This window comes from Notothenia rossii (genome assembly GCF_949606895.1).
Source record: "Notothenia rossii genome assembly, chromosome: 4".
Lineage (NCBI taxonomy): Eukaryota > Metazoa > Chordata > Actinopteri > Perciformes > Nototheniidae > Notothenia > Notothenia rossii.
In genome coordinates, this window is record NC_136902.1 from 16743614 (window position 1) to 16756048 (window position 12435).

At 41.8% G+C, this 12435-nt stretch overlaps 1 protein-coding gene across 2 annotated transcripts in view; it reads right to left on the reverse strand.

The window, feature by feature from the left end:
* The window catches only part of LOC307034668 (metabotropic glutamate receptor 7-like), a 65553-nt gene extending 53782 nt beyond the window's left edge, over window positions 1-11771 (reverse strand). The window contains exon 1 of one of the 2 annotated variants that reach the window (XM_079673502.1): window positions 10386-11771. In XM_079673502.1, coding sequence (XP_079529628.1) covers window positions 10386-10889 — 504 coding nt within the window. In that variant the 5' untranslated portion in view covers window positions 10890-11771. The remainder of the gene's footprint in view (window positions 1-10385) is intronic. The other variant, XM_079673501.1, reaches the window with a different exon arrangement.
* Between the last annotated feature and the right edge of the window lie 664 nt (window positions 11772-12435).

Genomic DNA, 12435 nt, shown 5'->3' on the forward strand with positions numbered 1-12435 from the left:
CTCGTGCCACCAGCCTCCAGAGACAGTAAGACAGCCCTGTTAGCTGTGCACCTCCTGTCCCTTTTAAGTTTGCAGCACATTGCACACATTTCTTTAGACCCTGAAGATGTGTGCATCCATGTGCAGAGCGTGGATATGAAGCTGTTGTTCTGTTAGCCATACTAGGGGTGTAGCTTTCGGCAGTGGTGCTTTGTATCCTCAGAAAGCAGAGCCCACCCTCTACTTTTTTCCATATTTCATGACGCCATCACCCTTTGTAAATTACTGCCTGCTCTTTCAAATGATTTTCCATGTCTGTGGATCTTTTATATAGTGCCAACTGCTTTTTCCTCAAATAATTTCTGACCTTTACCTTTTCCTGATATCATTTCATTTTGCTTGGCCACATGCTGTCTTTAGCTAGCGTCTCACCACAGATGACACATTGTGTGTGTCCGAGACACCTTCCTATCCTTCATTAAGACCTACGTTAAGGTAACTCTTGAGATGTAGCCCTTGCTTTTTATTTTTCTACTGATGAGTCATCAGCACTTTTTCTCACACATTCTGTGTCATTCATTAAAAACAGGGATGCTCTGACTGCAGGAATAACGAGGACGAGCTGCTAACAAGATGGTGAAAGTGACTCAGAGTCAGAGTCTTTTATCAGAGGTGTTGAGGTCGTAGAAGGGTGGTCTAATAAGCAGCCTACTATTTTGAGCACAAAAATATATATATTTTTAAAATAATTTGATGTGAAGCCTTTTATAAAAAAGATCCAGAAAGTGTGTTGTTGTGATTTTAGATAAGTAAATATGTAAATCTAACTTTGACAATATCAGAGCAGACATATCTTTGCAAACCTCTGTGATCCTTAGCGCCAAGGGGACTGTCCCATGGGACCATTGTTTGTATTGGTGGCGAGTCTGACGGTCTACATTGATCCAGACTAAATCATCTTGACAATTATTGGATTGGATGGATTGCCATGAATTGTGTACGGAAATGTATTGCTAGAAATAACTTTGGAGATCACAAGCCTTTTCCTCTTGTCCCATCATAAGGTCAATTCTGACTAATTACAACCAAAGACCTGAGAAACATACCCACTAGCTTTAGTTTGAATTGTACGATGTATTTAGTACCAATTAGCAAATAATAATTACCACTCCCGGTTCCCTCGTCTCAGAGTCAATTGGATTTCGCCATAGGATTTTGGAAAATAGCTGGAAATAAGGTCTGTGGTTGACACAAATTTAAAAGACGGATCACATTTTGTTCTGCAAGATTAAATACATCAGCAGCAGTGACCCCACTGGTGATTTTTGAAGTGTCTGAAAAACGATGGTTGTTAACAAGTGGCTGAATAGGACTACAGAAGTTGTCGAGGACATTGTACGTAATTACTCCCACTAAGTTTGTTTGCCCCTGTTCTGCCTGTAAACAGGTACCTGCTTCTTGCAAACTGTTAAAACAAACGCCTCAACTTGTACAATTTTGAATCTGTATTTTTGAATATCGATCTTAAGTTGTTGTGAACTTGTGACGTTGAAGTCATGCGACCCTGCTGTACTCAGCTGTATAGTTTGTTTATAGCATAACGTTAGTATTTTGCTTCTGACGATTAGATTTATGATTCGAAAATGTTAAAAGTAGGCAAGACATGTGTGGAGATTATCCGGCTGAAAAAAACGTGCATTTATCTAACAGGTTCGTTTTCCACAGACCTTATTTTTAACAATATTCCAAAATCCCATGTATGGAGAAGTCCCATTGCTTTTTGAGGGAAACCATGCGCAGCTTACTTCCAGGTCGGCCTACAAAAATACGTCATCCCTGCACCACTCATTTAACACTGCATTAGATCAGCCTCACAGAGCCATTCTTAGTCTTAACCTTTTTTGCTTAAAATGTATCTTTTATGTGTTGCAAGGGGATTCTCCCTGACAAGTAGATCCGCAGGATTAGTCTTAAGTGCAATATACTTTAAAAGGTGCAATGTGGTTTCAGAGCAGGGGTGGGAAAGTGTTGAGAAAGCGATAAAACAGAGAACAAAGCACAGATATAGGGTCTGAGAGGAACTGCAACAATATACCTCTGTTTGAAGCAGCAGATACTCTTACAGGCAGCAATAAAAGGCAGCCGTTTAACAATTTCACTTTAAACTCATTTAGCAGAATTTGAGGAACTGTGAGATGAGAGGGATGTGCCTCACAAAAACAGATCATATTTAAAAGGCACATTTCTTATTGATCTATACAGACGTTTCAAGCTCAAATAAGGTTTTCTACCATGGAAAAATACTTGGATGATATTCAGAAGTCTGCTATGGCTTAGTGACTTTGTAATCCAACCAGAATGTTGCCTGAAACCGACAGTGGTGCGTTGCAACAACTACAATTAACCCTGTTATAATGCCTTTCAGCCCAAATCGTTTCCTGCTGAAGCAATGGGGGCATTTTTCCTTTTAGGAGGGATGAGTGAGAGGCCATCCAGAGCCAGCAGAGAGCTCCTCATGCTTCTGCACACATCCGCGTAAGAGGATCGGACGTAATGGGGTTTCCTCTTCTGTGGCTCCTTCTGCTCGCCAGATAAACTGCAGAAAACTTCCGACAAAGTCTAAGAGTGCTATTGTTGTCACACTTTCCAGTCATTGCCGACAATATGTTTTAAAGGAACGCGGGTGTGACCTCAATCGGAGCAGAAATAAGCTTTTAAGCAGGTGCCTTCTTCTCTCGCCTTGCATGAAGTGGCAGAACATGGCGGTGATAGCCAGACTGGGACAGTCAAGAAGAAGATGGACCTTTATTTATCAAGCTGCTGCAATCCTCAAGCAGACTACAAACCCATGAAGGATGGGACCTCATTAAAGATACAGAAGCAGTACTAGCTATAAGCACAATCATCACAAACAAACAAAATATGTCTGAATTTAAATGACAAATGGAACAAGTGAACCAGCTGTATTTTCATTGACAAACATTTATTCATATAGCATGCCATTATGTTGCTGAATAATAAAGTACACCATCCCCCAAAGCCTTTGGGAATAGCTAAGACCTTAATATCAGCCGTGCACGGTTTCATTTATTCTCCTGGTGGCAGGCTGCTGACCTAATGACCTCATGTCAGCCGCAATGACAACTTGTTTGACACAGGGATATGTTATTCATTCTATTAATATTGCATTAATGGCTCACAGTGCCTAGTGTTTTTGCATGTGGATATACACCTGCTCCACTGAACATGAGAGCAACAGCAATACAAACAACACTATGTCCCGCAAAAAGGTCAAAAGCATGAGAATTAAAATAAATAAATTAGTCTCACAGGCAACCCTTTTCTGTTATCAGTTTAGTTATTGCCTTTGCAGGTCTGAATTGTCCCGAAGTATAGTTTGTGCTTCGGAAAACAATTAACAGACATGGAATTGTATTTTGCAAACATCCCAACTCGATTATAAAAATAATGGATTTTTTTGTTTGCAATATTTCCAATTCCAACACCAGATCTATGCATATAGTTGGTTAAACCTGGGACTCAGAGTCGTGCTGCCAGTTTTTCCAACCAGATCACTTCAGTTAAATGCATTTATCTGCATCCCAGTATAACTACTATGTTCATACCAAAAAGCTGCTTCTTGTTTTTAATTGAACTCATCTTGTTCACTCCTCACTGAGTTCAATCTGTTAAATCTCCAACCTGAAAGATAGCAAGGCTCACCGGCCTGCTAGCCAATTTGAAAGACCAGGCGGGATTGACCTCTCCTTAAGTACCTATTGATTGTTTGCATCCTTGTTTCTATAACTGCATGCCTAAAGAACACAAACAGCAGGACAAGGTTCATGCTTTCTGGCTCTCCATTAGTGCAAGGATAGAGATAGTGGAACCAAAGAGTGGAAAGTAATCAATAAAACAACCGCACGTTTCTCAACCTGAGGAATACTTTTGTTAGTTTGATGGCCATGCTAACACCCTCATGTAATGCATGGTAACCCAGGCCACATTACTTCCTGTCCTACCTGCTTTTTGACACAGCATGCGAGTAAATGTTACCTTGCCAATTCTGGTCTGAGCGGGCCATAAGTCAGCATGTCATTAAATGGATGGAATAAAAACCAGCAGGGCACTCGGGCCCAAGGACCAACGAGGATAATCACTGGACTGAAGATTATGTATTTAGTATATCCATGGGACAAGTACAAAGTAACACTTTTAAAGTTCCCAAAAACCATGGTGACGGGGCTCTATTTGTCCGTTCAAAAAACACAGGCCTAGTCGGTTGGGTTAAGCTCCAAAACTTTATTTACAGCAACAAAAACAAAAAACGGAACAACAAAATAAAAGTCCAAAACAGGCCGTCCATCACTCATTAGAGTAAACATGCTCCGGTATTTCCTTCATTGCAACATTCTTCCTAACATCTCCCAGTTGTTTCCTTCATTGCAACATTCTTCCAAACATGTGCCAGCTGTTGCCTTCATTGCAAAATTCTTCCGAGTGATCCCTTCCAGAGCCAAACCCCGTCCCTTTTGAGCTCATAGCCTCTCCCACAGGCTTACCGTCAACAGGTGACAACAATTAAACTTCAAACCACATATCAACATAAAAATCCGACGCAAACATAAACAGGTTAACCACCTCTTAACATAATCATTCCCCATAATTAACAAACGTAAAACAAATAAGAAATTGCGAGACCTGCGCAGTTGCGATCAACGTCTTGCTAGCGCGTTGCATGATGGTTAGTCATTTTGTCCGACTTGCTCTGGAGGCTCGCCTACATGAGACGTTGAAATCTCGCGGGACAAAGACGCCCCCAGACGAGCGAAATGCTTGATGGGAAACGAACTTGGATGTATAATAAGAACAGTCACCCATTTCATAGGCAGTAGGCTTGTTTGAGAAGCGTTGCGGCTCGCCTCGAAAATAGATGAGAATAGCCGATCGCAGCCGGGGGAGGTCTCAAAAAGCTCGCCTGAAGTCAGAAAGCTCCGAGTTGTCTTCTTCTTGTTCTTCTTCTTGTTCTTCTTCTTCTTCTTCTTCTTCTTCTTCTTCTTCTTCTTCTTCTTCTTCTTCTTCTTCTTCTTCTTCTTCTTCATACCGCCACCTCCGGACTCGGCTTGACTCGGTTTGCATGTGTTTAATCGTTAATGTCAGATATGTACTAAGTAAACACATTTGTTCCTGCTCAAGATTAGATTCAACTTTATTGTTATTGCACAGATGACAGGTACTGAGACAACGAAATGCAGTTTAGCTTTCAACCAGGAGTGCAACAAGCAGTAAAGTGAAAAGTAATGTACACAATCTACAGAATAAAATATAGAATGAATTGAATGATGAATAAACAGTGAGGGGTATGAATATACACAGCAGCCTGTGAGTAGTATGAACAGTGTGTATGAATATGCTAAGATGTATAAAATATGAAAACGGTAAGCAGTGCAAGTATAGTATAACATATATATAGATATTAATTTCATGATGATAAACATTGTGGAACAATTATGAAAAATGTTAATGGAGGGGGCGACGTAAAACTGACACAAAACAACAACAAACTTTTGCCGAGCCAATTGGAGAGTTTCATCAGCAGCACGTGGTAAAAACCACCAATGAGCGCTCAGCTCGAGATACCAGCGAGTCGTTTCCCATCAAGCATTTCGCTTCCGCAGCCCGTGGAGAGGAACTGCGCCGCCTCGCCGCGCCTTGCTCTCAAGGCTGCGGGCGTCTTTGTCCCGCGAGATTTCAACGTCTCATGTAGGCGAGCCTCCAGAGCAAGTCGGACAAAATGACTAACCATCATGCAACGCACTAGCAAGACGTTGATCGAAATTGCGCAGGTCTGCGCAGGTCTCGCTTGTCTCAAACAAGCCTAGTATCCTAGTTCTATAGGTTATGTATAAAAAATATATAAATGGTTCTACAAAAATAGTATGAATTATCAAACATTTAAATCTTGTCAGGAATAATGTTATTTATGAAAAGAGTGTCATTAGACTGTAAATCAAGTGCGTTTATAGTTCTGGAGAGGAGACCTTCTTTGGAGAGTTGTGTATGCAATGTATTGCTTTTATGCTCTTCGTGGAAACTATGACAAAAACCAAACGGTATGGTTCTGTTTTGTTCCCTTGTCTTCTTTTATTCTACATAGACGTAATGCTTCAGACACAAATTGTGTCCCTCAGGGCTGTACTTCTTGATGTAACTGATGTGAATTTCACATAGGTACGATGTTATTCTTCCTACTAGTGTCTTCACAGCTCATCTATAAATACAGGCATCCTCCCAACCCCTTACCTAAGGTCATGTCCATTTAGAATAAAAGGAACATTGGGAATAGGATAGATGTGTGCAGTTTTTTTTGTTGCAGCTATTTGTTAGCAAGCTGCTGTAAATACGTTTTCATATGAATGTGTGACTTCTACATGAAACAATCGATTGAATTGTAGTTTTTCTTCTTTTTGAGTTTTTGGCCAAAATCAAGCTTAAAATAGAAACCATTTAGAAAGTCAGATAGATAGACTCACATTACTCATTCTGATTTAGTAATTCCCTTGTTCTTTGGTCTAAGAATTATTAACATTGTGCATATTCAGCCAGTTTTCTACTAGGTGAATCCCACTGAGCCTTTCTCAACCTGTTTTTTGTATTCTTGTTCATAATAAATGGTCCAGTCTTGTTCGACTTTCAGACTACCTGACTTTACTCTTAGCTATAAACAGGAGTCTCATTATTTGCTGTAGCCTACCGTAAATGAGAGTAAACTAACTAACTGCTGCCACCCAATAATAGCATCTTTACAAACACACACACGTATATATATTTTATGTGCATAAAATATATATTAGATATATACATATACATAAAATAGCTCATATGGTTTTCTCACAAAAGGCTTTACCATAAATTGGACAGAAATGTCAAGATAGATGAGAAGTGGAATTACTTTGTTTTCCATTTTCTCACATTCTTGTTATGAAGAAATAATGCACTGAGGGGGGTCTCTGTGTGACACTTTGAATGAATAAAAGCCAATTAGCAAGCGATGGAAAAAAATATAACGGCCAAAGCCACTGGTGTGGATCATGAAATATCCATAAGACGATTGTGTTTGCATTCCTTCAGAAATGGTAATTGAGCTCTTTGTATGCATATATATATATAGATGTGTGTGTGTGTGCGTATCTAATCATATAGTGCATACGTGACATACCAACAGTGTCCCCTATGATGGGGCTGAACACAGTGCTAGAGACGTGAGCAATTGACCTGCACTAGCTCATGCATCAATGTTCAAAGGGCAACAGTGTTTAGAAAAACAGATAATATAATTAACCTTTGACATTTTGTGTGAACCTGTCACTCAAGTCAAACAACCAGCAGTCATATTCCTATGGCGTCCGTCTATACAACAGTCTCTGGAATAGATCACATTGCAAGTCTTCAATCTCCTTCAAATCAATCACGGTGGTGATTCTGTAAAAAAAACGAGATAAAAAGCCGACCGGAGCCTGTCAGGGCTCTGAGAGCAGAGGACGTCAATGCCTCACTTAGACAGCTCGTCTGAAGGGGCTGCTTCCCCAGACACGGGGACAACACGCAGTTCACCTGCATTCAATACAAAGTTTTGCCCCGTTTAAAAAAAAGAGAGATGGACAGAGAATTGCAAGCTGAACCCCCTGATGTAAATGTCATCTGGATAAAAATCAATTTCATGATTCATTCAAGAGGCCAGGCCTTACAAATAGACACATTTGCCGGGTTTTTTCAACAGTGTCGTCCTCCCCGAGAATGACTGGGTGCTCCATGAGCTACACAGAAGGGATTGGACAATTTTTCAAAAGGTGCACACCATCATTGCTCCTGGTAACAATTCAAAAGTTTGGCTGATTGATTTTTTTGTCCTCCTGTGGCATTGTTGCTTCTCATTTCCAACACAGCATGAAAGGCAGTGAAATAAAAACATCTTAGCAGCAAATCGGCCTCACCATGGCAACAGTATTGATCAACCCTCCTAGGTCCTCAGAAAAATCTTTCCCTCATGTCAATTTCCCAGCATTAACAGTTCAGCAGCTACTCATGTCTTGAATAGACAACCGTGGTGTTTTGCACATGGAAACACAAATCTACAATCAACATTAAGCTGCACTGATCATTTATTTATCACAGAGGGGAGACACCAAATCACCTGATGATATTCACTGAGAACAAAGGGTGAAAGAGGCTCAGAGAAAAGCTCAGTGAGAGCAAATTGACCAAAAGCTTAATGTGTAAAGATTTCACTTCAAAGTCCATTAGACTGCTTAGTTGTGGCCACGATCGAATATAACTCAAATTGACAAGGACAAGAAACACTTTTCTTCAGAAGAAAATCGGCTTTGCTTCATTGGCTTCATTAATCATAACTGAACAGGTGTTATTATTAAACTTTTCATTCTTTTGGCTTGAATCACTTGATGCTTGATGGATCGCAGTTATATACAATCTCTGACATTTGTAAAGGCTGCAACACACTAATCAAATGCAGTAAAACTAATGAGCGTAAATTTGCTGGGAGCTCTCATTTCTGCTAAGTATTGATTATACACTACCAAGTGGCCTCACATTTAATTCATCATCGTTTATTATCAGAGCTATCATCACCGCTAAGAAAAACAAGTGTGCTGAAGGGCAAACGGCTTCAGACTGGATTTATCGTGTGTGCAGATTTGACTGTGGTTATTCAATTCACCTCTCTGACAACTTTTGAAGGGAAATAAGATGAAATACAAAGTGTCTGACAGAGCTTCACGAGAACTGCCCTTCAATCCAGATTCCTCAAGCTTGAGCTCCAGATCAACATTTTTCATGGACTACACCCTACTCCTACGCTTTACATGTAAAGACATGCTGGTATGCCTGACATGATGAGAAAGTCTGAATTTCCCAAATATATACAAGTTGCATTGCTTTCATGCACAAAAAGGAAGTACTGCAATCTTCCCACACTGCGAAAATAACAACTGTATTGAGGGTGCTTCAAAGCATCGCTAGAGGGTTTACCAACTTGGATAATAAAAAAGTAATTTGTTATCTCAGCCTATATAGGAACCAAAAGCTGAAGGTTGTGGTTGGGACCATCGGTCTAATTGTCCAGTCTATGGAGCCAGAAAACCCCAAGGGACGACTGCTGTGAAAGAAAAAAAAAAGTGTTGCATGTGTAAGTGGTTATGTGCATGCGTGTGTGTTTGAAAAGAAAAGGAAGAGGAGGGCTAAAAGCATGTTAAGCACTTTGATGGTCTTGCAGTGCAGTTAATCAGCTACTTAAAGCCAGGCAGCATGATTTGTCCAATTGAACTGAAACAAAACACAAGACGACAAAACTATGAGTTACAATCTGCAACAGCAAATCATTAGCACTAACTCTGCCACTCTGATGATCCGCACTGCTGTCTTCTCACAAGAAAACTGCATAAAAGTCTTCACATTTGCATAATCATCCACATGGTAGTTCATGTAATTAGACATTTTGCTATGGAGATGTGTCTTAAATAATTCATCTACTGTATTGGTGCCCTGCTGTGTTTCCTTCTCCACTGCAGCACCAGCAGTGGGCAAACACTATCAGTCGACTCTCATCCAACAGGAATAGAGATGCTTTTCCCATGAACCCCAGCTAACTCATTCTGAAATTAGTAGTGCAAATTCATTTCATTAACTCGCAGCCATCGAGCTCAATTAGGACACGAAGAGTTTGAAACTGTTTTCAAAGAAGGTGCCTCCTGTAGATAAAAGGAAGCCATAAATCAAGGCGTTTAGGTTCAAAACAATTCATAAAAATGCCTGCAGTCACTCTGCACAAGAGGCTCATATAATCATGTGCAATCACATGGAGCGGGCCTGTTATTCTCAGGAGGGGGTTGTTGAGTTTGGGTGTGATTGTGTCAGGCTGTCAGTGCCCACTCATCCAGACTCTGGATTGAGACTGGAACAGACGGGAGCTGTTCTTCACCACCACCGGGGACAAGCAACAGCAACTCAGCTGTCTCACCCACAGTGTGGTGGAGGAGAAAACCACCAAAATCACTTCGCCTTTCCTTTGTAACAGTATGTTAAGATAGAGAAATCTAGAGGAAATTGTTATAACATGCCCCAAATTTAAATGGGAGAAAATGAAAATGTATGTGTAAAAACAGAAGATTTTTGTCAATGCCAGTTACTTTGTGAGATAAGGTTTTATGGTGGTTACTAAAGCCTACTCCCTGTTCACGTCTGCTTCCCGTAACTGAGTGGGTTGCAATGAGGCAATGGACACTCCTCTCTTTAAAACAGATTATGACAAGATGCTTGGACACTAGCTGCATCAGTGAAAACACTATTTTAAAAACCCACAAAACTATCGCTCACGCTCAAAGACTTACCTGAAAGAGGCGTAGGATGTTGGCAACCATAATCGATACTGAGCTCGCCGAGGCTCCGATGACTCCCACCACTTTTTCAGGCTTGACAAACACCGGTGGCTCCCCGTTAGTGCATCTCACGTCGGAGGTGTCCTTCGTGATCAGGGCTTGAACGAAAGTTAAAGATTGCTCCAGTGCGTAGGTATCCCTCGAACACGTCTCCAGTACCCGGGCGCCTAAGGTGATGTTGGGTAGGAGTATATCGTCCTGGTTAATTTGGTCCAAAGCGTACATCATGGCCTCAAGCCGCTGGATCCCGTTCTCCTTTTTGAGGTCCCCGCACGGCATGCCATCGGCCCCTCTGGCATGCACCGGGAAGAGTCCACCGAGGGTCAGGTGCCCCTCAGTCCGTATTGAATGGGGCGCATAAGTCTCCTGAGGCAGCGCGAAATCTACCACAGTCCTCATGAGCAAAAATGCTCTCCATATAGTGCTCAGTTTCACGCACGAACCTGGACCTGCCATGATCAACTTTTAGGGAAAAATGGAGTCTGCAATACGCGGAATGTAGAACCACAGAGGTAAAAGAAGTTTGTTAAAACGAATCCATTATTTTTCAGCAAGGAGGAGATTCAACAAGCTGGGCTGAAGAACCGAGACGCAGTGGATGGTTCAGACAAACTGCGCCCATCGCGTCGCTGCCAGGAGTGAGCGGTGCAGCTTGTTGAACAGTGAAGCTCCTGACGGTAATACAGTTCCCTCGGAAAGAGACGCTACATCCATTAGTCAGAAAACATCAGTAATAGAAGATAACCACCCGCTTCTGATGAACTGGCTTAATTTAGTCTATGTATGCTGATTTCCAAGCGCGTAACGCAATAAAGCTGCTGCAATCGTCACTACCTGAAGCAGTGATTGCACAAGATTAGAAATATAGTGATTTTTTAAGGAATTAGCTTTCAGGATCAATACTTAGATGTTAGGACCGGCAGAAGTAGGGGACATTCTTCGTGCTCAGACCAACTCCACGGGAGCGCAGGGACGCATCGCTCGGCTGTGGTGTCTGTCTCCCCCGGGGTTGCATATCATCTCCACAGTCTCCAAATAACAAGAAAGAAAAAGAAAGGAGCTGAAACGAGCTGAAACGATTTGAAACGATCGGCCGACTAGGAGAACAATCCAGCTAATTAAAACACTGACTCTCCGTCCCTGCAACCGCTTGCGTTTATACAAAATGAATGAGTCACAGCGAAGGAATTACTGTGCGCCGAGTTTTCAGCCCCCATTCCCTGCGAGACGTCATTCAGCTGGCTAGAAAAAAGAGAAAAAAGAGTAGCATCACTTCGTGGCAAGGTTTTCAGGAAGTTGTCTTCATTCAGCTGAACGAGAAGGTAAACAAGGCGAACAAATGCACCTATAGACTTGAAGACAATTGTTCCTCTGAGTGCATCTCGGTGCGCATTAATCTATTTCTCCCTCCCTCAGTTATTCCCCCTCAAACACACACAGAAAAACACATGCAGAAGTCGTAGAATGTTTTTTTCCTCTTTGCTTTTGATGTTAGCTGTGGCAGTGATGAAACAGAGATGTGTGGCATTAAGAAACAAATCAGAGCTGCAGGTATTGAGGGCTTCACCCGCCTACTAAGAAGTGCCTTCCTGAAATAGTTTTGGATTCATTACTGATGCACCTTTAAAACGGAGGAGGGAGGGAGGGAGGGAGTGGGAGAACAGACACGTTTGGAGGGGTCCAGGCTGGTCTCCCAGGCAACCCTTCTTCAGAAGACACTCCTGATTCATCCTGTGCACACACACAGACACACACGCCCACACACGTACACGCACTTGGTGAGCCTCATGCTGGCATGCACGCTGGCTGGCAAACAGACTGGTGAGAATTACCACACCTTTAGGAGCAAGGAACCCTCACATCTTCCCAACAAAACACTATCATCACCAAACTATTTAATTGCACAGATGGCGCTTTTACAAACAAGGAGATTATGATAATTTGCATTCAGTGGGCATGCATTAGCCAGGGACCCGCTCAGCAATTTGTGGAATTAAATAAA